The sequence below is a fragment of the Podarcis bocagei genome, assembly GCF_964188305.1.
Source record: "Podarcis bocagei genome assembly, chromosome: 18".
Lineage (NCBI taxonomy): Eukaryota > Metazoa > Chordata > Lepidosauria > Squamata > Lacertidae > Podarcis > Podarcis bocagei.
Genome location: NC_138144.1, coordinates 1,741,549 through 1,769,040, shown reverse-complemented (window position 1 = coordinate 1,769,040; position 27,492 = coordinate 1,741,549). Strand labels below are relative to the sequence as shown.

The following is a 27,492-nucleotide window of genomic DNA, read 5'->3' as shown; positions in this document are numbered from 1 at the left end:
GGAACTTTTCATTGCATGATTAATATTTTATTTTATTATTAAAAAACGGGAGCCAGAGCAAAAAACCAAAAAGAAGACAGCATCCTCTCAAAATCTCTTGCATTTTAAAAGAGGTTTTCTTTTCCCACCTTTTTTAGAGAGGATTTTTGAAAAATATGGTAAAAAGAACTCCGCTTTGACATGAGTCAAAGAAACAGCGTTTTGAACGCATTATACACATGCAACACCAGAGGGCGATGGAGAGCAAAGAATTTTTTAGATGCGATTTTCCATAGCGGCTTTTCCGCATCTTTTGTTATAACGATTTAATTACTGACTTGTTTATAGCGTGTTTTCCCGCCTGTGTGTTTAGATCTAGTCAGAGTTGGGTTTCGAAAGGCACCTTGCAGATTTTCTGCACAGAGATCCCCAAGATATAATTAGGGGTGCTAAAAAAAAATTTAAAATACAGTACCTTAAAGACTGTATAACTCATACCATTTAGGATTCAAGGCACATGCTAAAATAATTGTTCTTTCTGTTCCGGGCTGCTGAAACAAGAACTGTCCTCCGTTTTTGCAACTCGAGCTGTTTTTCGGGTACCCACAGTGCCGAAGCAAAAGTCTCTTTAGGGCTGCCGTATTTTGAGAAATAAAAGTCCGGACACAAAAAATTGTGGGTTGTTGAGCTACCCGGTTCTGTTTGCAAAATCCCAGACATTTTGCTGGTTTTTCAATAAAAATAAAATAAAACGTTATTCCCCCTGGATGCTAATTTCGTCGCTGGAATCCTGGACATGTCCGGAAAAAGCCTGGACTTTTGGCAACCCTATTTTTCAATTTCCTGACCAGCAGCAGATGGCCTGGACATCTTGCGAGATCCTCAAGTTGTCTTATACCTGTCCAGGAAGAAAATATTTAAAAGTTACAAAGCCGAGAAAAAGAAGAAACTTTCCCCCTGTTTATTCAGCCTACTGGAAGCAGCCGACGGACCACTGCGGAATAATATTTATAACTGGGCTTTGAATAAATGTGCCATTAACTGTTACGGTTTTGAATTATCATCTTCCTTAGTAGACTGTGCAAGCCACTGTTCTGAATCCTGCTTTTTCTAGCGGGTACGGGGGCTATTCTGAAGTCTGCTTTTTATAGGGTTGGGGGCTATTCTGAAGTCTGCTTCTAATAGGGTAGGGGGCTATTCTGAATTCTGCCTCCAATAGGGTAGGGGGCTATTCTGAAGTCTGCCTCTAATAGGGAAGGGGGCTAATCTGAATTCTGCTTTTTATAGGGTAGGGGGCTATTCTGAATTCTGCATCTAATAGGGTAGGGGGCTATTCTGAATTCTGCTTCTAATAGGGTAGGGGGCTATTCTGAATTCTGCTTCTAATAGGGTAGGGGGCTATTCTGAATTCTGCTTCTAATAGGGTAGGGGGCTATTCTGAATTCTGCCTCCAATAGGGTAGGGGGCTATTCTGAAGTCTGCCTCTAATAGGGAAGGGGGCTAATCTGAATTCTGCTTTTTATAGGGTAGGGGGCTATTCTGAATTCTGCATCTAATAGGGTAGGGGGCTATTCTGAATTCTGCTTCTAATAGGGTAGGGGGCTATTCTGAATTCTGCTTCTAATAGGGTAGGGGGCTATTCTGAATTCTGCATCTAATAGGGTAGGGGGCTATTCTGAATTCTGCATCTAATAGGGTAGGGGGCTACTGCATTCTGAATTCTGCTTTTTATAGGGTTGGGGGCTGTTCTGTATTCTGCCTCTAAAAGGGTAGGGGGCTCTGGGGAACTGCTAATAAACCGTATTTTTTGCTCTAAAAGGTGCACCAGACCACAAGATGCACCTAGTTTTTGGAAGAGATAAACAAGAAAAAATATATTCTGAATCCCAGAAGCCAGAACAGCAAGAGGGATCGCTGCGCAGTGAAAGCAGCAATCCCTCTTGCTGTTCTGGCTTCTGGGATAGCTGCGCAGCCTGCATTCGCTCCATAAGACGCACACACACATTTCCCCTTACTTTTTAGGAGGGGAAAAGTGAGTCTTATAGAGCAAAAAATACGGTAAGTGACATAGCCTTTGACCCTCTCCTTCTGTGGGGTGTGTGTGTGTCTGTTTTAGAGAGTTAACCAGGACTGTCGTTTTACGCCAGGGGTCAGCAAATCTTTTCAGCAGGGGGCCGGTCCAGCGTCCCTCCGACCTTGTCGGAGGCAGGACTATATTTTGGAAAAAAACGAACCAATTCCTATGCCCCACAAATAACCCAGAGATGCATTTTAAATAAAAGCACACATTCTACTCGTGTAAAAACACGCTGGTTCCTGGACCGTCCGCTGGCCGGATTGAGAAGGCGATTGGGCCAGATCCGGCCCCCGGGCCTCAGTTTGCCTACCCATGTTTTACGCCGTCTGCCGTTCTCAACGAAGGTAAAACCGAGGAACGAGAAGCCCCCCCCAAAAAACTCACTGGTGCTGCTGAAGGTCTATTTCGGGCCATGCTCCCATGGAGATCAACTGTTCTTCCAGTTGCACGATGCGCAAGCCGATATAACCCGAGGAAAGGAGTAGGACCACCACCCTGAAACCGGGATATCAGAATATTAAGATTTTATAAGAGCGTCTCCACTCTCTCTCTCTCTTCCAAGCTAAACATACGGCGGTCCTTCGACCGTTCCTCATCAGGCTAAGGTTTCCAGACCCTCCATCGCCTTGGTTGCTCAGTGGAGGGGGGAAAAAATAAGCCATTGTGGCTAATGGCGATTGGCAATTTTATCCTCCAGCCAATGGGACAATCATCTTGATTTTTCTTCTAGGTAAAGGTAAAGGGACCCCTGACCGTTAGGTCCAGTCGTGGCTGACTCTGGGGTTGCGGCGCTCATCTCGCTTTACTGGCCAAGGGAGCCGGCGTTCAGCAGGACTAAGCCGCTTCTGGCGAACCAGAGCAGCGCACGGAAACGCCGTTTACCTTCCCGCCGGAGCGGTACCTATTTATCTACTTGTGCTGGTGTGCTTTCGAACTGCTAGGTTGGCAGGAGCAGGGACCGAGCAATGGGAGCTCACCCCATCATTGCGGGGATTCAAACCGCCGACCTTCTGATTGGCAAGTCTTAGGCTCTGTGGTTTAACCCACAGCGCCACCCGTGTCCCACCAATAAGTCTTCTAGTAGCAGCCAAAGGTTTAGTAGGGAAGGGGCCAAGAGGTGGATTCAACAAGCTGCATGGCTTCATGGAATCGTAGAATTGCAGAGCCAAGGTGGAACCTAAAGGTCATCCATCCCAACCCGCTTTCAGTGCAGGAATCACAACGATCGCCCCCCCCGAAATCTGGCCCACTCACAAGCAGAGATAGATGAGGATGACAGTGTTGAGGGGGCTGAGGTGATCCTTCCAGGTCCGCCAGGACTTTGTGGACTGTATCCCTCCTGGAAAGAAAAACAGGCCGTATTATTATTATTATTATTATTATTATTATTATTATTATTATTAAAAAGGCCTGGGAAAAGACATGAATTTATTTATTTATTGGACACAGAATTGACCTGCGCCTCCATGGACAGCTGTGAGTCCAAAATGACCCCCAGGCTGCGCACCTGGTCCTTCAGGGGCACAGTCACCCCATTCAGGACCAGGGAGTCCCCCACACCTGCCCGCCTCCTGTCCCCCCAAAAAAATCCTTCTGTCTTGTCAGGATTCAACCTCAATCTGTTAGCCGCCATCCATCCTCCAACCGCCTCCAGACACTCACACAGGACCTTCACCGCCTTCACTGCTTCTGATTTAAAGGAGAGGTAGAGCTAGGTGTCATCTGCATACTGATGAACACCCAGCCCAAAAAACTCTGATATCCCACAATTGAATACAATTCAATTGGTCTCTTGATGGCTGTGAGTCTCTCTCTCTGGCCTTTGGATTGCAATGCCCAGTTTGGCTGGCAAAAAAGAGGTTTCGGGGGAATTCAGAGAGGGCGGTTTGCAAAACGGCGAGGAAAGCCACTCACCTCTGGCTGCTGCCGCCCGGTGTGGTTCAATAGCTGCCGTCAGGGGGCTCTGGGTCCTATCTGCGCCATCTGCGAAAGAAGACGGTTAAGGCTTTTTATAAAAATAAAATAAAATTAAAGTTGCATTTCACCCTTTCAACAACCCTGCGAGGGAGGTCAGCCTGAAAGCGAGGGATTGGTCCAGTGCCGGATTTACATATAAGCTAAACAGGCTATGGGATTGCGGGTGGCGCTGTGGTCTAAACCACAGAGCCTAGGACTTGCCGATCAGAAGGTCGGCGGTTTGAATCCCCGCAATGACGGGGTGAGCTCCCGTTCCTCGGTCCCTGCTCCTGCCCACCTAGCAGTTCGAAAGAATGTCAAAGTGCAAGTAGATGAATAGGTACCGCTCCAGCGGGAAGGTAAACGGCGTTTCCGTGCGCTGCTCTGGTTCGCCAGAAGCGGCTTAGTCCTGCTGGCCACATGACCCGGAAGCTGTACGCCGGCTCCCTCGGCCAATAAAGCGAGATGAGCGCCGCAACCCCAGAGTCGGCCACGACTGGACCTAATGGTCAGGGGTCCCTTAACCCTTTACTTTTAAACAAGCTATAGCTTAGGGCCCCATTCTCTTAGGGCCCCCCCAAAAAAATTTAAAGGGATGTACATTTCCAAAAATAAGATAAAAAAACAAATAAAATAAAACCTACATCCAGCAACAGTGTTTTGTGTTGTGTAGGCTCCTGTGATGTAAGTCATGGGCTTGTATTAACTACGCTTTTGACCCATGGGCTACTTTTAAAATGAGGTTGCATTTTAGATTGTGTTTTAACCTGTATTTTAAATTGTGGTTTTTTCCACCCACTATGTTTTTATTGTAATTTTACTGGTGTTAGCCACCTCTGGCTGGGGAGGGCTGGGTATAAATAAAATTTATGATTATTTTTATTATTACAATTGCGTTTGTTTATTACACTCAATTTCACATTAATAAAGCTATTTCTAATTATTATTAGTTTGCATCATATATTTGCACCTCTTATTATTTCATGTTACAGCAGGTTTCCAGAGACTAGATGATGAGTCTTTGGAAACTGTGTTTCTAAAGAACTTTTGTCATTGCCAAATGCCAAATCTGTTTGCATTATCAAGTTTGTTATGGATAAAAAAATCATTTTAAGTTAGAGCTTAATAATTATTTCCCTATGAATATGCTTCTTCTTAATTGTATTTTGATAAAATACACATTTGGTGATGTGCAAATGGCTTTAGATACCTATTAGGTCCATAAATCACCACCCTGGATTTAAGATTAAAATGGGACGTGAATTGGAAATACATAATGGAATACGAAGGACAGAAATAGGGGGAAGAAGGGACCTTATTGATGACAAAGAGTGTCAATTTAATGGGAGTAAATCTGGTGCAATTTGGGAGGATTTGTTAAAAATTCGGAAAACTAAAAAAAAATATTTGGAGCGGGGGAAATACTAAAACGGATTAAAATTGCTTTCTAAGCAACGGGGCAGGTTTGTCTAAACAGTAATGCTTTTCGCAGGTGGCCAAAAAACTACTGTGGAGGCACCTGCATAATATCACTAGGCGGGGAGTTCCAAAGGTTAGACGCTGAACTTTGTATCAAATAAACAGAAACGACCCAATTCTCACCAGGCTCTTCCGGGAGGGTTTGGTCCAGGGGGGGCGTCCGGCTGCCGTCCAGTTCCTTTGGGGTCTGCGAGGGGAACGAAAATGGAGAGAGGTTGGGAACGACGGGGGGGAATTTGGTTGCATCCAGACACCTAGCTTAGCATTGCCTCCGCTGACCAGGGTTTTGACAGGCAGGAGTTTTTCCCAATCTTGGCAGTGCCAGATTTACGTCTAAACTAAAGAAGCTATAGCTTAGGGCCCCCAAAAAATTTAAAAGGGGGGGGGGAACTGGATGTACATTTCCAAAATAGAAGTTTTCCCCTCCAAAAATGAAGGGGAAATGTGTGTGTGTCCTATGGGCCGGTGTGCCCTATGGGGCGAAAAATATGGTAAATAACCGGCCCCGACTGCTCGCCTGCTCCCTAAAACATCACTGGTTTGCTCTTTTCTATATATAGGGTGCCTTTCTATATATTTGTTGTTGTTTAGTCATTTAGTCGTGTCCGCCTCTTTGTGACCCCCTGGACCAGAGCACGCCAGGCCCTCCTGTCTTCCACTGCCTCCCACAGTTTGGTCAAACTCATGCTGGTAGCTTGGAGAACACTGTCCCACCATCTCGTCCTCCATCGTCCCCTTCTCCTTGTGCCCTCCATCTTTCCCAACATCAGGGTCTTTTCCAGGGAGTCTTCTCTTCTCCTGAGGTGGCCAAAGTCTTGGAGCCTCAGCTTCAGGATCTGTCCTTCCAGTGAGCACTCAGGGCTGATTTCCTTCAGAATAGAGAGGTTGGATCTTCTTGCAGTCCATGGGACTCTCAAGAGTCTCCTCCAGCACCAGAATTCAAAAGCATCCATTCTTCGGCCATCAGCCTTCTTGATGGTCCAGCTCTCACTTCCATACATCACTACTGGGAAAACCAGAGCTTGAACTATACGGACCTTTGTTGGCAAGGTGATGTCTCTGCTTTTTAAGATGCTGTCTAGGTTTGTCATCGCTTTTCTCCCAAGAAGCAGGCGTCTTTTAATTTCGTTGCTGCTGTCTCCTTCTGCAGTGATCATGGAGCCCAAGAAAGTAAAATCTCTCACTGCCTCCATTTCTTCCCCCTTGATTTGCCAGGAGGTGATGGGACCAGTGGCCATGATCTCCGTTTTTTTGATGTTGAGCTTCAAACCATATTTTGCGCTCTCCTCTTTCACCTATTTATAGGGTGCCTAAAATATCCCTGGTTTGCTCCTTTCTATATATAGGGTGCCTACATTCTGCATGGACCTGCTGCATGGCAACATGGGAAAATGGCTTGAGATACTTATGAGGTCCATCAATCACCATATAGCATATATTATTATATAACCAGGTGCCGTACACCTGTAGCCTTTCGATCCTAATAAATCCTAATCCCAAAATGATGGCTGAGCGCACAAAAGACAGAAAACCCAGCTCCTTACCAGGGAAATCTTAAGCAACTGGTCCGAAAGGTTGTGCGCTGTGGTTGGGCTGTTGTTGCGACTGCCGTCCTAGAGGAAGCAGACGAGAAATCATAGAACTGGGACCATAGAAGTGGAAGGGCCCTCCAAAAGTCATCTATCCCAACCCCCCGTGAGATACATAGCTGTACCTAAGACAGACCGGATTTCCTAATTTCAGGACTGTGGAATATCTTTAATAATAATAAAAATTATTATTATTATTATTATTATTATTCAATTCCAATCCATCTATAGCAGGGGTCAGCAAACTTTTTCAGCAGGGGGCCGGTCCACTGTCCGTCAGACCTTGTGGGGGGCCGGACTATATTTTGAGGGGGGAAATGAACGAATTCCTATGCCCCACAAATAACCCAGAGATGCATTTTAAATAAAAGGACACCTTCTACTCATGTAAAAACGTGCTGATTGGAACGGATTAATCCCTTTTGCATTACTTTCTATGGGGAAGCGCTGTCTTGGTTTTGGAACGCTTTGGTTTTGGAACGTATTAAGTTTGAGACCCAAGGTACCACGGTATTACAATTCCGCCCCATCTTTTCTCCAACAAAAGTTCTTGCTCCCTCCATTTTTTTCCTGGGTAGAGGTAATGTTGGTCACAAGGACTAGAAACTTACTGTAGGTTCTTTTAAAAAATGAAAGGAAAATGGTGTCTTCCTGAGATTTTGAATCTTGGCCCCCCCAACGAGGTGTGTGTGTGTATTCCGGCAGAGAACCAAGCTACCACTTTATTATTATTATTATTATTATTATTATTATTATTATTATTATTAATTACCTGGAGGTGTTTGCAGATGGAGCGCAGGACCTGGTAAACGGTTTCCCGGGAGCGGAGGGACCCAAACAGGAACTGCGGAGTGGGAAGAAGGGGTAAGATAAAATAAAATAAGATCGCAGTCTTCATCCCGTGGAACAAAACAGACCCCTCAATTTCATATTTTGCTTTGTGTTCCTTTCCGACGGGGAGCCAGCCTAGCCTTCCACACAGAAATAACACCCCATAATAGATCGGAAAGCGTGCTAGAGGAAAAGCCCGGGCAAACAGGAATAGAGCCTTGCTGGGTTTATTTTAAAAATGGGATTCTTAGGAGGCTGAAATGTTCGGAGTTTCCGTCAGGGCCAATATACAAATTCTGCAAACCGCTTTGTGAGCCTCGAATGGAGGGGAGCGTATCAATTCAATAAAGAACCGTAATCTAAATCACATTCAATGCACACTTAAAAGCATTCCCCTTGGACCTGTTGCTTCAGCGAAGGGCTGACATGCGTCCAGAATTTCCTGGACATAGCCCTCGTAAACGGCATCTGGGTGGAGATCGCTGAGATGTCCGGGGAAATCTGGACATACCAAAAGTGTAAAGGTAAAGGGACCATTAGGTCCAGTCGTGGCCGACTCTGGGGTTGCGGCGCTCATCTCGCTTTACTGGCCGAGGGAGCCGGCGTACAGCTTCCGGGTCACGTGGCCAGCAGGACTAAGCCGCTTCTGGCGAACCAGAGCAGCGCGCGGAAACGGCGTTTACCTTCCTGCCAGAGCGGTACCTATTGATCTATTTGCACTTTGATGTGCTTTTGAACTGCTAGGTGGGCAGGAGCAGGGACTAAGCAACGGGAGCTCACCCCGTTGTGGGGATTCGAACTGCCGACCTTCTGATCGGCAAGTCCTAGGCTCTGTGGTTTAACCCACAGCACCACCCGCGTCCCTGGTGAAAGTGTAGTTTCCCTTTTTAAAAAATAGCTTGGAAACTCTTCTTTTCATTATTGATTTGGAGATTTTGCTCAACGAAAAGCGCAACAGCTTTCGGCAAAACTAGGGAAAACAACTTTGCGAACCCATTGACATAGCAAGGGCCGTATTTCGGTTTGATGCGGCCCTCAGCTCCTGAAGGTCATGGAGCCCTTTCTATGTCCAGCTGTCCTTTGTCAACAGCAAATTGTCGCTGGTTTTTTTGTGTTGAATATATGCTATATGGTAATTGATGGACCTAATAGGTATCTCAAGCCATTTGCCCATGTTGCCCTGCAACCAGTCCATGCAGAATGTCGGCACCCTATATATAGAAAGGAGCAAACCAGGGATATTTTACGGAGCAGGCGAGGCCCATGACTTACATCCCAGGAGCCTACACAACACAAAACACTGTTGCTGCATGTAGGTTTTATTTTATTGGTTTTTTTTATCTTATATATTGGAAATGTGCATCCAGTTTTCTTTTCCCTTTAATTTTTTTGGGGGCCCCCAAGAGAGTGGGGGGGCATGTGTGGCGCTGTGGGTTAAATCACAGAGCCTAGGACTTGCCGATCAGAAGGTTGGTGGTTCGAATCCCCGCGACGGGGTGAGCTCCCGTTGCTTGGACCCTGCTCCTGCCAACCTAGCAGTTCGAAAGCACGTCAAAGTGCAAGTAGATAAATAGGTACCACTCTGGTGGGAAGGTAAACGGCATTTCCGTGCGCTGCTCTGGTTCGCCAGAAGCGGCTTAGTCCTGCTGGCCACATGACCCGGAAGCTGTACGCCGGCTCCCTCGGCCAGTAAAGCGAGATGAGCGCCGCAACCCCAGAGTCGGTCACGACTGGACCTAATGGTCAGGGGTCCCTTTACCTTTAAGAGAGTTGGGTCCTAAGCTAGAGATATGTTGAGTTTATACGTAAATCCGGCGGTGCTCGGCTCTCACCTTTTCTCCATCCGACGTCCGGATGCAAACGGCGTTGGGTACCAGCAAGGCTGTGTTGGCCTTTTTGAGGATACTGATGGATGGAACCGGGATGACGACCTGTCGGTCCGGGAAAAGGAGAGGAAGGAGAGAGCGAGACAGAGATGAGGGACAGGGAAGCGCAGGATATGACCCAACATGGTTCATGGGGAAAAGGTATCTTTATACTACAGAGAGAGAGAGAGACCAGAAGTCTATGTTAACGGAGAAATCTGAGGGCTCCCTTGGACAAAAAAACAAGGACACTAGCCAGGAATACCAGAGCAAAACAGCAGCCAGTAGGCTTGGTCTTGATTGAAGACTGTCGCCACAGGACTCCCACCTGCCACCAGGTGGAACAAGATGGAAGCCCCCAACAAAAGAGAACCCAAACTTTTATTAGCTGCTAATCCCCATGTTACCCCCCCAAAACTATATCACGGTTACATCATGAAAGGGGAGGTCTGGTGGCTGTAATCTGAGCATCCTGGACCCTGCCCCATGGTTCCCCTTGCCCTCCACCAAACACCCATCAAGTGGAACAAAAGAGATCTTTACATTTCCCTGTTTCCCAGCCAAGTTCATCACACCCTTTTGTCTTCATCTGGGTTTGTTATTTCTGGAATGGCTACCTGTCTGGCACTCAGGTATCAGGAGGCCAGGGATTATCACTCAGGCAGAGGGGCTGCTGAGAAGCTGAGCTCACCTGTCTATAGGAATTTCTGAAGTTTTCCCAGTGAGCCAGTACATTGATCAGTGAATTCTGACATTTGGTATCGTGCAGCAAAGGCCCTTTGTATAGACAGGAAGAAACTGTGACAAAGTGTATTGTGGGGACAAATCATAAAGTCACAAAAGCGATGGTGCTGGTTTTGGTAGTGGGCTGCATGTGCGTGATATCTGCTGGAGGGGCAAACCCACCCCCAATCTATACATAAATTCCTGCAACAACTATAAGAAGAGCTTATGGCGTCCCGCAACATTATCCCAGCTAGCTTTTGTCTACGCAACAAAGGGAAGGAAGAATAAACCTCTGCAGATCCTCAACCCGGGGGCCGGATCCAGCCTCAATCCGGCCCCCAGACGGTCCGGGAATCGGCGTGTTTCTACATGAGTAGAATGCGTGCTTTTATTTCAAACGCATCTCTGGGTTATTTATGGGGCATAGGAATTCGTTCATTTCTTCTTTCCAAAATATAGTCCGGCCCCCCACAAGGTCTGAGGGACAGTGGACCGGCCCCCTGCTGAAAAAGTTTGCTGACCCCTGCTTTAACCTCGGCCGGAGAGCCCTTACCTTAACTTCCCGGTGTACCATGCTGCAGTAGAAGCAGACGTGATTTTCGGATATATAAAGGCGGCCGTGATAAGGAACCTCCCGTTGCCAGGCGCACGAAAACGCTGCGGGGGAAAAGACCAGGAAGGAAAGGGTTGGCAAAGAAGCTGCCACGATTCTAGTCCTCAGCATAGCTGTCAACCGTCCCGTATTTGGCGGGAAAGTCCCTTATTCCAGCGCCGTGTCCTGCTGCTGTCCCTTATTGACGATGTCCCTTCAATTTCCTAGGTCAAAGGAAGCAGCTCCTCTCCCTCCCTCCCTGCCGGCCAGGGAGGAGGGAGGCTCCAACTGTGTTGCTTGGCTGCGTTGCCCACCCAATAAGGAGTCTAAGAACGACTGGGGGGTGGAGCTTGCATGCCTTGTGCCAATCAAATCGGCCGCGTTGCCTGGGGACTCGCCTTTGCTCAGCGCTTCCCAGCGGAGAGGTGACGGTGGTTTTCCTTGCTGCATCCCCTTTGCCGGGTTGCTGCGCTGTGGGAACCACCGCTTGAGGCTTCGTTTGGCTGCTGGCTGGGCTTTCTGCCTTTGGCTCGGAGGGGCTCAGAAGTCAAACATACCTGTGCTCTTAAAATCCCTTATTTTGGCTGCTGAGCCCTTATTTTTGAGAGTGCTGGTCCCTTTCTATTCTTTGTGTATCGTAGTGTTGTTTTATTTCTGTGGCTGATGGCTGATGCAAATAAAGATTGATTAATTAATTAATCAATTCAAGCACTTACTCTGCAAGAGTTCTTCCTCCTCAGGGAAGTCTTTGAACACCCTTCGGAAGTTGAGAGCGTGTTTCACCAGCTGTGGAAAAGGGAGAGAGAGAGAGAGAGGTGATCTGTTTAGCCCTGATCCGGGTCAGCTGAGATTCCTGCAATTTAGGATTCTACGATACTTATTAAGGACCGGAAACGTCTGACAGACTTTTAGCGTGAAAGAGAAAATGAACTCGTAACAGATGGATTTGAAGATTGGGGTGGGGGAAATTACTGGCTTATAGAAAACAGAACAGATGGATGTTAAGGTGTGAATACTATATTTAACAGACAGAGAACCGGAAGTCTTTTTCTCGTTCATTTTCTCTTTTTTCTTCCCTCCCTTCTTCCCTAGCTATGGCAGGGACTTATGGCCTTTTTGGTGGTGGCTCCCCGGTTGCGGAACGCTCCCCACCCGTCTCAATCGCTATGAACTTTCAGGTTTTGAAGGGGGAAGGAAGGGGTTTCTGTGCAGTCAGTCTGAAACGGGCCCCAAAATCTGCATTTTTCCTTCTCCAAGAGAGCGTTTCTAAAATGCATTACGTAACTTGAGCTCTTGAGCCAATGTATAAACAGAAAGCCAGCTGTATAAACAAGTGCTCAAAGCCCTCTCCTTTATCAGTCCGTGACAGCAATGGATGGCCTTGCCAGTTCCAAGTGGAGCAGGGATGGCACGTCTGGGTCTTATCTTACTTCCTGACCACAAAGACACACAGACCTTGTCAGCCCCCCGGGAACGGCACCAGGAGTACTCTTAGAGTTGGTGACCTTCTTACCCCAAGATAAGGAATACAGGAACACTCTTTTATGGTTAAGAGTAAACGAGCAGGAACATCTGTGATGTCAACTTACGTGTATAAGCTTACGTGGCTGGATTCCTGGGGAAGGGAGGAGAGGGTGCCAGGAGGATATACAGTGGTGCCTCGCAAGACGAAATTAATTCGTTCCGCAAGTTTTTTCTTCTTGCGAGTTTTTCGTCTTGCGAAGCACGGTTTCCCATAGGAATGCATTGAAAATCAATCAATGCGTTCCTATGGAGACCGTCTGGGGACAGAGGGGAAGCGCCGTTGGCCTTCCCCTCTGTCCCCGGACCTGTTTTAAAGCAAGGGAAGGGGCAGCGGGGAGAATCGCTTCTCCCCGTTGCCGCCCCTTGGTTCAAAAGGGGTCCGGGGACAGAGGGGAAGGCGCGCGCGTGCCTTCCCCTCTGTCCCCTCTTTTGAAGCAAGGGGCGGAGGGGAGAAGATCACTTCTCCCCGTTGCTGCCCCTTGGTTCAAAAGGGGTCCGGGGACAGAGGGGAAGGCGTGCGCGCGCCTTCCCCTCTGTCCCCGGAGATTGCGGGGCTGGCAACGGGGAGAAGCGATCTTCTCCCTGCCGCCCCTTGCTTCAAAAGAGGTCCGGGGTGCGGGGGCAAGCTTCGTTTTGCGAAGCAAGCCCATAGGGAAATTCGTCTTGTGAAGCAACTCGAAAACGAAAAAACCTTTCATCTTGCGAGTTTTTCGTCTCGCGAGGCGTTCGTCTTGTGGGGCACCACTGTATATACTGCATGAACTTTCTCATTTCTTTGGGCTTGCTGTGAACTGACCACGCAAGTGCCTTCGGCTATCCGGAGAGCAGAATAAACTCTTTCTCTGAACCAAACCTCGGTGTCATTAGACTCCTTCCTCCCTGTTCTGGGAGCAACGCTCACCCTACCATCGGTAAAGTCTAATAAGGCTACAGTTTGAAATGGTAGATGTGTCAGCCGTTCTGCAGAAGCAGGGCAGGATAAAGAGTCTATTATTCATCCCTGCACTGCAAGGGGTTGGATTGCATGACCACTGAGGGGCCCTTCAAACTCTACGATTATACAAGTTAGTTAATAATTACAAATCAGAGCAGTTGGAAAAGGCTCTCTCTGCCGGCCAAGCTTACATTGGAGTCAGAATTCCTGTGCTGTGCAGAGGCCAAAGTTTCTTTCTCGGCCTCTTTGGAGTAAGACGGATCGTAGGTCTTGGATCTGAAAGAAACGAGAGAAACAGAGATGCTCTTATATATTGAACGATAAGAGGAAAAATTGTCGAAAATGTGTAAATTTCTGTTGGCACACTAAGGATGAGGAGGTCAAAGGGGTTTTCTACAATGGGCTAAAGATTTTGGAGATAATATTCAGTTAGAATCCTGGGAAAGGTTATGGAAAGATTACCGTAATTTTATTGCATGCAATGCACTCGAAGAAAATGTTATGAAAATGATGTACAGGTGGTATCTAACACCAGCTAAAATTGCTAAAAGGTTACCAGACGTCCCCGTTTCCCAGGGACAGTCCCCGGATTTATAAATCAGTCCCCTGTCAAAATCCATCAGACCCGAAGTTGATTAAAAATTATAGACCGATTTCTCTGTTGAATATAGACTATAAATTTTTTACTGGGGTCTTAGCAAATAGAATGAAAATCATTTTAAAAAAGAATTATGAGGAAAGACCAAAAAATGTAATCCAGAAACAATGGAAATGTTTAAATGATTATTTATGTAGACAAATGGATGAAGGGAGGGTGTTCCACGGGGTGGGCGCCACCACCGAGAAGGCCCTCTGTCTAGTTCCCTGTAACCTCACTTCTCGCAATGAGGGAACCGCCAGAAGGCCCTTGGAGATGGACCCAGGTGTCCGGGCTGAACGATGGGGGTGGAGACGCTCCTTCGGGGATACTGGGCAGTTTAGGGCTTTCATGGTCAACACCAACACTTTGAATTGTGCTCGGAAACGTCCTGGGAGCCAATGTAGGTCTTTCAGGACGGGTGTTATATGGTCTCAGTGACCACTCCCAGTCACCAGTCTAGCTGCCGCATTCTGGATTAGTTGCAGTTTCTGGGTCACCTTCAAAGGTAGCCCCATGGAGAGCACATGGCAGTATTCCAAGCGGGAGATAACCAGAGCATGAACCACTCTGGCCAGACAGTCTGCAGGCAGGGAGGGTCTCATTCTGCGTACCAGATAGAGCTGCCTTGGACACAGAACTGACCTGCGCCTCCATGGACAGCTGTGAGTCCAAAATGACTCCCAGGCTGCACACCTGGTCCTTCAGGGGCACAGTTACCCCATTCAGGACCAGGGAGTCCTCCACACCTGCCCACCCTCTGTCCCCCAAGAACAGTACTTCTGTCTTGTCAGGATTCAACCTCAATCTGTTGGCCGCCATCCATCCTCCAACCGCCTCCAGGCACTCCCACAGGACCTTCACGGGTTCCGATTTAAAGGAGAGGTAGAGCTGGGTGTCATCTGCATACTGATGAACACCCAGCCCAAAAAACTCTGATATCCCACAATTGAATACAATTCAATTGGTCTCTTGATGGCTGAGAGTCTCTCTCTCTCTCTGGCCTTTGGATTGCAATGCCCAGTTTGGCTGGCGAAAAAGAGGTTACGGGGGAATTCGGAGAGGGCGGTTTGCAAAACGGCGGTTTGCAAGCGGTTCGGAGCCTCTCTTTTTGCCAAAACTCACCGCGAAAGGGGCGGGTTGTGTCCATTCCTGGCTGCCTCACCAACCGTCTCCTCCAAACTCTGGGACTTTTTTTGCTCCGACATCCTCCGCTTGCTTTTCCTTGGCTTTCCGGAGACTTCTGACAGGCAGCTGGGAAGGAGCGAGAAATTCCCTGATTAATTATGTTGCTTCACAAGTCCCCAACCCCAGCCTTGGGCCGACACTTCCTCCTCAGACACCGTCACCCTCGCGGCTGATTCACCCATCCTTGCTCCTGCGCCCATTTCACAGACGGGCACAAGAGAGGCAGAGATTTAAGCAAGGCGGGAGGTGGCGAAAGAGGCCCTTGAATCATTCTGGATATCTTCCAAACGGCATGCCTTCAACGTGTCTCCGAAACGGAGACGGGGAATTTTATTTTTATTGAGATTGCAGGAGGATAAATTTCCCAGCATTGCTCCTGCGCCCATTTCACAGACGGGCACAAGAGAGGCAGAGATTTAAGCAAGGCGGGAGGTGGCGAAAGAAGCCCTCGGCTGGAATTGAACCATTTTGGATGAGTTCAAAACGGCTCCAAAAGGGAGACGAAGAATTTTATTTTTATTGCGATTGCAGGAGCATAAATGTTCCCTTTTCGGCTCACCTCGCTCCTGTGCTTTGCCGTGCAAAGTGATCCCTCTCTAGCCTGTCATCAGTCAGAATTTAATGAGATTATTTCCCTCCCCTTCCCTATAATTAGCCGCGTGCCGATGAAAACAGCCTCGCCCCGATACAAAACCCGAGATTGCGATCGCTTTATGTAACGTCTCAGGTGACGAGCGAGTGGGTGGCATCTCAATTTAACTTTTGGCCCTCCATAAAGGGTTCTGCCTACTCCTGAGGACGATCCGTAGACCCTCCTCATCCAGAAACAGTCTAGCACTAAATACAGCTTGCTGCAGGCAGCGGTTTACACAACAACACAGGAAGACGGAAGAAGTTGCTTTTGGTATTTCGCAGATGTATCCGGCTGGACGCTGGTTTACTTTTAGTCCAATAAGACTCCGCGGCTGACGATTAAAGGTAAAGGGACCCCTGACCTTTAGGTCCAGTCGCGACCGACTCTGGGGTTGTGGCGCTCATCTCGCTTTAGTGGCCAAGGGAGCCGGCGTACAGCTTCCGGGTCATGTGCCCAGCAGGACTAAGCCGCTTCTGGCGAACCAGAGCAGCGCACGGAAACGCCGTTTACCTTCCCGCCGGAGTGGTACCTATTTATCTACTTGCACTTTGTGCTTTCGAACTGCTAGGTTGGCAGGAGCAGGGACCGAGCAACGGGAGCTCACGCCGTCATTGCGGGGATTCGAACCGCCGACCTTCTGATCAGCAAGTCCTAGGCTCTGTGGTTTAACCCACAGCGCCAAACCAAGGCAGTAGAACAGGGCTCAGCAAACTTTTTCAGCAGGGGGCCGGTCCACTGCTCCTCAGACCTTGTGGGGGGCCGGACTACATTTTGGAAAATGTAAATACAGTGGTACCTCTGGTTACGTACTTAATTCGTTCTGGAGGTCCGTTCTTAACCTGAAATTGTTCTTAACCTGAAGCACCACTTTAGCTAATGGGGCCTCCTGCTGCCACCACTGCACAATTTCTGTTCTCATCCTGAAGCAAAGTTCTTAACCCGAGGTACTATTTCTGGGTTAGCGGAGTCTGTGACCTGAAGCATATGTAACCCGAGGTACCCCGCGACGTGCCCGCCACGATGCCCATGGCGCGGCCCAGATCTGCCGTCCGGGTTTACCTCAGCGCGCAGGTGGCCCGGCTTCGGATTGGCTGCAGGAGCTTTCGGCAGCCAATCTGAAACTGTGCCAGCGCCGCGGAAGCCGGTCTCTTTTCAAGGAAACGCCACACCGGTTTAGCTCAGCACTGGGACCGGATTGGTGAGCCTGGTGGGGCCACATCCAGCTCCCGGGCTGCAGTTTGCAGACCCCTGTGGTAGAACCTCCATGCACAGGAGAAGCCTACCTGAAAATGTCAGCCGATCGAGCGGCGAGAGAGGGATGTCCGGGAACTCTGGCTCTGCGGCAGACCCAAGACCCATAACCTTTCGTGTAAATATTGCAGCTTATTTCCTCTGTGTTTCACGTTATCGTTTTCATTTAGGGGATTTTTATTTTATTTTATTTTTAGTGGGTTGGACCAGGAGGTCCACACCCAGCGAGAGAAGAACATGCAAGGTTATTTCTTTATAATCGAAATACTATCCATAATATAACGATTTACGCCAGGGAGACTTCCGGGCCGGGAGCTGAAATCCGTGGCGCATGCTTTGGAGTTGCTATGCAAAACAGGATACACAGAAAAGGAAAATAACCAGTCTGGCTGGCTGTTGGCATTCCTGGGATTTTCCCAGCCGGCCGCCAGGGGGAAAAGTCACCGGCGCGGAGAATCAGAGCTGCCACAAAACACCAAAATTTACCCCTCGGCCAAATCCCAGTTTTCCTTTTCAAAAGCCAATTGTTTCCTTATTATTGCTTCCATTCAAGAAGCTCCAGCTCAGGGCTTCTTCCTCCCCACAACCTCATTTTATAGAATCAGAATTTCAGAAAGGGACCCCGTTCCCCGGAAGGGTCATCTAGCCCAACCCACAAACCTCCAAGCCAGAAACTGCAGAAACAAGCTTTCGAAAAACAAATCACTGGCCGATTGGCACTCAACAATCAAGCTTCCAGCAGAGGCAATGCTGGCCTCTTCGCCCCCCCCCCCTGCTTCTTATCACCTCCGTCCTTAAATAGGACTAGAAACTTGGGAAAGGATTGTAAACTTTTTCAATATGCAGTAACAGCAGCGAGAATACTTCTGACCCAAAAATGGAAACAGGAACAATTGACGACGCTCGAAGAATGGAGAATGAAATGGATGGATTATGCAGAAATGGATAAAAAACCAGGAAAGATCAGATATATATACGGGATCAAAAGTTCATCGAAGACTGGGGAAAAATTACAGATTATCTGAAATGTGTATGTGATGAGCAAATAACGCTAGTGGGATTTCAAGAAGCTCTGTGAATGTTAGAGGAGTATTGTACTGATGAAAACTAAGAGGTGAAGGTTTATAAAATGCAATATAAAATTAGGAAATGCGTTTTTAAAAATTTGAATAATGGATGATTGTCAGAGAGGTTGAAGGAAGTCAAAAAGGGAAAATATGTGACAAATTTAGATTGGATATTATAAATGTATGTTGGAAAATTTGAATTTTTTTTTTCTTTTAAGAAACTTGGGCTGCATTTGCCACATTCCTTGTCCTTTGGCATTCCTAGCCAGGGGGCTACAGGGATCAGGGATCGGCAGGGATGATCTCCAAAAGGTAAAGAGCACTAGAAACTTAGGCTGCGGTTTTATACATGCCCATTGGACCAGATGGCCTCTGGGCAGACACGTGTTGGAATGTGTATCGTATTCCAGGGGTTCCAGGACTCTTCCCAGACTGATGTTTCCGTGACGCTAGTCCTAACCTGAGACGCCAATCTTTGCAAGATCCAAAATCCCACGTGCGCCCATAAATACAGTATTTTCCGCTCTATAAGACGCACCAGACCACAAGACGCACCTAGTTTTTGGCGGAGGAAAACAAGAAAAAAGATATTCTGATTGGACTTTGTTGTTGTTGTTGTTGAGTCGTTTAGTCGTGTCTGCCTCTTTGTGACCCCCTGGACCAGAGCACGCCAGGCCCTCCTGTCTTCCACTGCCTCCCGCAGTTTGGTCAAACTCATGCTGGTAGCTTCGAGAACACTGTCCCACCATCTCGTCCTCCGTCGTCCCCTTCTCCTTGTGCCCTCCATCTTTCCCAACATCAGGGTCTTTTCCAGGGAGTCTTCTCTTCTCCTGAGGTGGCCAAAGTCTTGGAGCCTCAGCTTCAGGATCTGTCCTTCCAGTGAGCACTCAGGGCTGATTTCCTTCAGAATGGAGAGGTTGGATCTTCTTGCAGTCCATGGGACTCTCAAGAGTCTCCTCCAGCACCAGAATTCAAAAGCATCCATTCTCCGGCGATCAGCCTTCTTTGTGGTCCAGCTCTCACTTCCATACATCACTAATGGGCCACAGACTTCTAGGAACCCGCGTTGCTGGGGGGTTGGACTAGATGACTCCGACTCACAATCTTATGGTTCTAACCCCCAGAGGGGGGTCACTTCTTTCCCCACGTGCCTACCTGTTCAGTGGTAGACTGCCCTGAACTAGGAAGCTCTACTTTTAGCAGTAGAGAAAGGATTTTGCCCGTAAAAGGAGCAGCCGAGGGGGTGTCCCTCCCGGGCTCCGAACTGGCTGCCGCCTCTAACCATTGGTCCTGCTGGTTGCTGGGAGACCTATTCTTATTATTGATTCAGTTCAAGGCGGCTCACAAACAAGAACATGTGCAAAGCGTCCGCACCCGGCGCAAGCGTCCCGAAAGAATTGGGAGCGGAATGACTGGTGGGCTGGGAATCCCCTGTGCTGAAAGCCTGGCCCGGACGCCTGGGTCCCTTCTGGGATGCGGGGAGGGGCTTTGCATCCTTTGGGAGCCGGAGGTCTCTGGCAGAGCGCCAGGACACCTGGGTTCTTCTTGAGAGAAGATGCCAGGTTTATTTTTAGAGGGTTTGGAAATAGGAAAGGCGGAGGTGGGAGAGAGAGGGAGAGAGAGAAAGGAAGGAAGGAAGGGAGGGAGGGAGGGAGAAAAAAGAACGAAAGAAAGAAAGAAAGAAAGAAAGAAAGAAAGGGGAGAGACAGAGAGAGAGAGAGAGAGAGAGAGAGAGAGAGAGACAGAAAGGGAGGGAGGGAGGGAGGGAGAAAAAAAGAGCGAAAGAAAGAAAGAGGGAGAGGGGGAGAGAGAGAGAGAGAAAGGAAGGAAGGGAGGGAGGGAGAAAAAAAGAGCGAAGGAAGGAAAGAAAGAAAGAAAGAGGGAGAGGGAGAGAGAGAGAGAGAGAAAGGAAGGAAGGAAGGAAGGAAGGAAGGAAGGAAGGAAGGGAGAGAAAAAGAGCGAAAGGAAGGAAGGAAGGAAGGAAGGAAGGAAGGAAGGAAGGAAGGAAGGAAGGTAGGAAGGAAAAGAGCGAAAGAAAGAGGGAGAGGGGGAGAAAGAAAGAAAGAAAGAAAGAAAGAAAGAAAGAAAGAAAGAGGGAGGGAGAGGGAGAGAGAGAGGGGGGGAAGGAAGGAAGGAAGGAAGGAAGGAAGGAAGGAAGGAAGGAAGGAAGGAAGGAAGGAAGGAAGGAAGGAAGGAAGGAAGGAAGGAAGGAAGGAAGGAAGGAAGGAAGGAAGGGGCTTGTCGCTAAACCCGGACGCCTGGGTTCTCCTCTCCCTAAAGAAGGTTACTACCTGATGTCGGTCAAGGAGAGGCTATCAGGTCCCGGGGCGACTCCGAGCTTGACCATCGCGGAGCCTCCGCAGATTCGATGCCCGGCTCCTGGGCGGGGAGAAGGGAGGCGCGCGGACGCGAGGGAAGACCTTGAACCTTTTCCTCCGCCTCCCCGCGATGACTCCCGAAGCGAAGGGTGACGGCGGGCCACCTTGGACTCCTCCTCCTCCTCTCACCTTCCTGCCCAGCAGCCGGGATGAGCCGGCGGCGGTTCTGAGTCACCCGAGAGAAGCGGAGCGACTCCGGATTCACCCGTGAGAAGCGGAGCGACTCCGGATTAAGCGCCGAAGCGACTGAAACGGGTTCTTCCCCCATCCCTGGTCTAACAAATAGACCGCAGGCATGTCCAACAGGTAGATCGTGATCTGGTAGATCTACCAGAAGATCACTGGACGTCTGCGGTGAAGCTGAACAACTGTGGCTCCCCTAAAAAACCCTCAACATTTTACCTTCTCCCTGAAAAAACTCAACAGCTTTGACCTGAACCCCCCAAAAGGGAGTAGATCACTGCCAGTTTTTAACTCTGTGAGTAGATCGCAGTCTCTTGGGAGTTGGCCACCCCTGAAATAGAGGCAGTCCCAGGAAGGGATGTCCTTTCTGAACTCCCATCTTTCATACCCTCCAACATTTATCCGATGGAAATTGGCGAGTCCTATTCCATCCCCTCCAACGTTTCTCCCCTGAAAAGAGGGACGTCCTATTCCATCCCCTCCAACGTTTCTCCCCTGAAAATAGGGACGTCCTATTCCATCCCCTCCAACGTTTCTCCCCTGAAAATAGGGACGTCCTATTCCATCCCCTCCAACGTTTCTCCCCTGAAAATAGGGACGTCCTATTCCATCCCCTCCAACGTTTCTCCCCTGAAAAGAGGGACGTCTTATTCCATCCCCTCCAACGTTTCTCCCTTGAAAAGAGGGACGTCCTATTCCATCCCCTCCAACGTTTCTCCCCTGAAAAGAGGGACGGCCTATTCCATCCCCTCCAACGTTTCTCCCTTGAAAAGAGGGACGTCCTATTCCATCCCCTCCAACGTTTCTCCCCTGAAAATAGGGACGTCCTATTCCATCCCCTCCAACGTTTCTCCCCTGAAAATAGGGACGTCCTATTTCACCCCCTCCAACGTTTCTCCCCTGAAAATAGGGACGTCCTATTCCATCCCCTCCAACGTTTCTCTCTTGAAAATAGGGACGTCCTATTCCATCCCCTCCAACGTTTCCCCCGTGAAAATAGGGACTTCCTATTCCATCCTCTCCAACGTTTCCCCCGTGAAAATAGGGACTTCCTATTCCATCCTCTCCAACGTTTCTCCCTCGAAAATAGGGATGGCCTATTCCACCCCCTCCAATGTTTCTCCCCTGATTTCCAGCGGGGGTGGAATCATATCGACTGCAAGTGTGCCCCTTCCCCAAAATAGCACAGCCACTTACAGCTTACTCGGCCGCCCCAAGATGACATCTTCAGCAGCTTTGAGGTGGTCCATTTCTCACGCGGAAGAGCTGTCTTCCTCTTCCTCGCCTTCCTCTCCAGCCTTCTGCCCTCTGAACCTCCCCTCAGCTGCTTTTATCTGCAGGTAGGGTGAGAAAAGTCTGAAGTCCAACGCCGTCCGGGATTCCACCTGCTGCCAGCAAGACCAGGAAGCTGTCGACTCCAAGGCGATTCGGAGCGCAAACATGACTTCTCCTCTGGCTGCCCAAGTTGCCTGGAGACAGACATCCTTCAAACGGTTGCCGCGGCAACGGCATAGGGACTCCTTTTGGCGTGAAGGGAGGTTGCCAGCGCCTCCCCCACGGCCACTCACGTTGCTTCTGCTCTGTGGTACCCAAAGATGCTCTCCAGCTCCCCAAAAGTTGTCCGTCTTCCCAGTCCATCTTCTGCTTGCAGCAGAGATAAAGGTAAACCTAGACAGCATCTTAAAAAGCAGAGACATCACCTTGCCAACAAAGGTCCGTATAGTTCAAGCTCTGGTTTTCCCAGTAGTGATGTATGGAAGTGAGAGCTGGACCATAAAGAAGGCTGATCGCCGAAGAATGGATGCTTTTGAATTCTGGTGCTGGAGGAGACTCTTGAGAGTCCCATGGACTGCAAGAAGATCAAACCTCTCCATTCTGAAGGAAATCAGCCCTGAGTGCTCACTGGTAGGACAGATCCTGAAGCTGAGGCTCCAAGACTTTGGCCACCTCATGAGAAGAGAAGACTCCCTGGAAAAGACCCTGATGCTGGGAAAGATGGAGGGCACAAGGAGAAGGGGACGACAGAGGACGAGATGGTGGGACAGTGTTCTCGAAGCTACCAGCATGAGTTTGACCAAGCTGCGGGAGGCAGTGGAAGACAGGAGTGCCTGGCGTGCTCTGGTCCAGGGGGCCATAAAGAGGCGGACACGACTAAATGACTAAACAACAACAAAGGGACCCCTGACCATGAGGTCCAGTCGTGGCCGACTCTGGGGTTGCGGCGCTCATCTCACTTTACTGGCCAAGGGAGCCGGCGTACAGCTTCCGGGTCATGTGGCCAGCAGGACTAAGCCGCTGTGGCCAGTGCACAGAAACGCCGTTTACCTTCCCGCCCGAGCGGTACCTATTTATCTACTTGCACTTCGACGTGCTTTCGAACTGCTAGGTGGGCAGGAGCTGGGACCGAGCAACGGGAGCTCACCCCGTCACTGGGATTCGAACCGCCGACCTTCTGATCGGCAAGTCCTAGGCTCTGTGGTTTAACCCACAGCATTACCTGCGTCCCTTGTTGCTATGAATTAGGTCAGATTCAAAAGCCCCGTGTGTGCCATCTGCCAGTTACACGTTTATTTCAGGGGCGTTCTCCTATTTCTTTTTTTTTTCTTTTATGGCAGAGCTCACCTGTCTGATGAGGCAACGAAGGTGCTTTCGAGGTGAAGGACTCTTGCGATGCTAGAGAATAATTAAACACCTGCAGGAACCAACAGGGGGGAAAAGAAAGTCTTGGTGGAAACAGCAGCTGAACGCTCTGATAATGTCTTGAGAGGCATATTAGTAGCTTGTCCTCTGGGCTGAAAATTATCAAGATGCATTGCCTACCGCCCAACATTTCTCCGATGAAAATAGGGACGTCCTATTCCATCGTCATCATAGATTTACTATTTATGCCCCATGCCACAGCCACTCTGGGCAGCTTCCAACATATATAAAAATATAGCATTAAAAGTCCATCAAGGGCTGCCTTCAGATGTCTTCTAAAGGTTGTATAGTTAATTATTTCCTTCGCTCGGGGGCCACATAACTCCATCCCCTCCAACGTTTCTCCCCTGAAAATAGGGACGTCCTATTCCATCCCCTCCAACGTTTCTCCCCTGAAAATAGGGACGTCCTATTCCATCCCCTCCAACGTTTCTCCCGTGAAAAGAGGGACGTCCTATTCCATCCCCTCCAACGTTTCTCCCGTGAAAAGAGGGACGTCCTATTCCATCCCCTCCAGCATTTCTCCCCTGAAAAGAGGGACGTCCTATTCCATCCCCTCCAGCATTTCTCCCCTGAAAATAGGGACGTCCTATTCCATCCCCTCCAACGTTTCTCCCGTGAAAAGAGGGACGTCCTATTCCATCCCCTCCAACGTTTCTCCCCTGAAAATAGGGACGTCCTATTCCATCCCCTCCAGCATTTCTCCCCTGAAAAGAGGGACGTCCTATTCCATCCCCTCCAACGTTTCTCCCCTGAAAATAGGGACGTCCTATTCCATCCCCTCCAGCATTTCTCCCCTGAAAATAGGGACGTCCTATTCCATCCCCTCCAACGTTTCTCCCCTGAAAATAGGGACGTCCTATTCCATCCCCTCCAACGTTTCTCCCCTGAAAATAGGGACGTCCTATTCCATCCCCTCCAACGTTTCTCCCGTGAAAATAGGGACGTCCTATTCCCTCCCCTCCAACGTTTCTCCCCTGAAAATAGGGACGTCCTATTCCATCCCCTCCAACATTTCTCCCCTGAAAATAGGGACGTCCTATTCCATCCCCTCCAACGTTTCTCCCCTGAAAATAGGGACGTCCTATTCCATCCCCTCCAATGTTTCTCCCCTGAAAATAGGGACGTCCTATTCCCTCCCCTCCAACGTTTCTCCCCTGAAAATAGGGAGAAAGATGCCCTAAAGACAGGTAAGGAAAGGAGAATGGAGAGGTTCTTCCATTTCCTTCCTCCTTGCAGAGAAACATTTGAGGTCAATTTGGGAGAGTCAAAATTTGTTTCAGGATTGTTCTTCTGCACTGTTTCAGACACGTGGTTTACCTACTGAAGTATTTGTTTGCCTTGTAAATTTATGAACCTTTAATTTATATATTTGAGATCTTAAATTCTTACAACCCCACATTGCAGGGGGTTGGACCCTTGGGACGCTTTCCAACTCTAATAATCCAATCTAATAATCCTGTTTGTTCAAGAGAACAACGGCAACTCTCTTTGTGGGACAAAAGCCGTTCCGCGTAATCAAAGCTAGAAGTGTTAGAATTTATGGTTCGGTTACGCTGACCTGCTTCTTAACAACGTATTATATGACCCGGAGTACAGGAGGGTAAACTGATCTACTCTTGAGCCTGGGCAAACAGTTTTGTCGAAGAAGCGCCAAAGAGATTGGCTGTTTAAAGAGCTCAAGAGGTAGTTAAGGAAATAGAAAAAGTAGGTGAGCCTGAATCAGGAATTAAAGTATTTACCATCACAGAAGAACAGCCGGGCTGCCCAGGTAATGCAATCAGTGACCATTATCAGGTATCCTGGCAGGCAGGATTTCTGTTGTAGACACGCCTCCTGGACCATCAAGCTGGACCATCAAGAAGGCTGATGGCCGAAGAATGGATGCTTTTGAATTCTGGTGCTGGAGGAGACTCTGGAGAGTCCCATGGACTGCAAGAAGATCCAACCTCTCCATTCGGAAGGAAATCAGCCCTGAGTGCTCACTGGAAGGACAGATCCTGAAGCCGAGGCTCCAAGACTTTGGCCACCTCATGAGAAGAGAAGACTCCCTGGAAAAGACCCTGATGTTGGGAAAGATGGAGGGCACAAGAAGGGGATGACAGAGGACGAGATGGTGGGGCAGTGTTCTTGAAGCTGCAAACATGAGTTTGACCAAACTGCAGGAGGCAGTGGAAGACAGGAGTGCCTGGCGTGATCTGGTCCAGGGGGTGACGAAGACTCGGACACGACTAAACGACTAAACAACAACAAAATGTGAGCACTTAGAAAAGGACTTTGCTAAGACCCAGCGTGGGCTCCTCAAAAATAAGTCATGCCGGATGAATTTACAGGGGTGACTTGGTTCTCCAAAACCAAAGCGTTCCAAAACCGAGGCGCGCTTTCCCATAGAAAGGAATGCAAAACAGATTAATCCATGGGTAGGCAAACTAAGGCCCGGGGGCCGGATCCAGCCCAATCACCTTCTCAATCCGGCCCGTGGACGGTCCAGGAATCAGCGTGTTTTTACATGAGTAGAATGTGTCCTTTTCTTTAAAATGCAACTCTGGGTTATTTGTGGGGCCTGCCTGGTGTTTTTACATGAGCAGAAAGTGTCCTTTTATTTAAAATGCATCTCTGGGTTATTTGTGGGGCATAGGAATTCGTTCATCCCCCCCAAAAAAATATATAGTCCGGCCCCCCACAAGGTCTGAGGGACAGTGGACCGGCCCCCGGCTGAAAACGTTTGCTTACGCCTGGTGTAACTGAACCACACGGTTAAACCTGCTGATAAATGATCCCTAGCGTGAGATTAATCAGGGATCTTAGCAGCTCCACTTTTACTGCCAAGCTGATATTTTTTTAAAAAAGAGCACTTCTTCCGCATTCCACTGTCTTGCCAGCCAATAATTTCTTTTGCTAGTTTCCTGTTCAGACAGGTTGGAACTTGCTCCCATTTCAGAGCAGAGCACCCGATCTCGTGAAACGAAACTGTCAGGGCTGCCACTCAGTCCCAGCTCACATAGGACCACGTTAGCCAGCGTTCAGGTTAAAAGAGTCTTTATTGGATTACAGCTTCCATTTCCAAACTGCAATATGCAGCCCTACTTCTTCTAGTTCAGACCGGCGAAGACCCGTCTGAGTCTCCGCCTCTAGCACACCAGCTTAATACCCTAGCCTTGCTCCACCTCCTGCGCCTTTCCCTCCGTCTCTGGGTCCTTCTGCCCCCCGGGGTCTCCTTTTTCCTACTCTCTTCTGACGCGGACCCCCCTGACCCTTCCGCCTCCTTGCGGCGGGCTTTGGGACCTGGCTCACTCTCTGGGCTGCTTACTGCGCCAGCTTCCGCTACATTTGAACTTGGCGCGCGCGCCCAACTCTCCACCTTCCTCTTGATCGTTTCGTCGCTCCCCGAGGTGGGCGTGACTACTCCTGACTCATGCCCTCCCTCCTTCTGAAAGCCTCCGGAACCCGATATCTGGTCCCCTTCCTCCCCGCTGCTCCCGGCTGGGTACGTGGGTCCCGATCTCCAACTGCTGCTCTCTGATTCCTCTCTGGACCCTTCTTCCTGGGGTGTCCCCCTGCTTTCCCCCCTTGCTCTGACCGCTGGCGCACCCTTCTGGGAATCCTCGGACTCACTGGATAAGCTCGGCGATCTCGGTTCGTCATCCCCACTCATCTTTCCTTCGTATTCCTCCCCCTCGCTCTCTGTCTCCTCCCTTCTCTGCGTCTCTGCTTCTGAACCCCTGACAGAAACACACACACATTGTGCAAGCTTCGTGGTTGAGGCTGCCCTGTAAGGAGCTGCCAAGGGGCATCAGGAATAAGTAAATTCCAACACCTAGAAACAGGATCTTGCCAACAAAGGTCCGTTTAGTTAAAGCCATGGTTTTCCCAGTAGTGATGTATGGAAGTGAGAGCTGGAC

The 27,492-nt window shown here is 49.0% G+C and overlaps 1 protein-coding gene and 1 long non-coding RNA gene across 3 annotated transcripts in view; both read right to left on the bottom strand.

Moving 5' to 3' along the window:
• LOC308577795 overlaps nucleotides 1–27,492 on the bottom strand; it is a 67,975-nt gene that overhangs the window by 920 nt on the left and 39,563 nt on the right. The window lies entirely within an intron of this gene.
• Nucleotides 657–22,244, bottom strand: LOC308577615 (GRAM domain-containing protein 2A-like). Of its 2 annotated transcripts, none has more exons than XM_081177977.1 (13): nucleotides 22,088–22,244; nucleotides 15,315–15,443; nucleotides 13,744–13,828; nucleotides 11,811–11,880; nucleotides 11,056–11,159; nucleotides 9,744–9,842; nucleotides 7,853–7,924; nucleotides 7,036–7,104; nucleotides 5,615–5,678; nucleotides 3,971–4,039; nucleotides 3,311–3,395; nucleotides 2,441–2,551; nucleotides 657–877 (listed from the first exon to the last, which is right to left on the bottom strand). In XM_081177977.1, the coding sequence occupies exons 1-13, from the start codon at nucleotides 22,138–22,140 to the stop codon at nucleotides 862–864; spliced, it is 1,026 nt and encodes a 341-aa protein (XP_081034103.1). In that variant the 5' UTR covers nucleotides 22,141–22,244; the 3' UTR covers nucleotides 657–861. The 2 variants fall into 2 exon arrangements, with proteins under 2 accessions (XP_081034103.1, XP_081034102.1); XM_081177976.1 differs by lacking the exon at nucleotides 22,088–22,244 and adding an exon at nucleotides 20,621–20,736.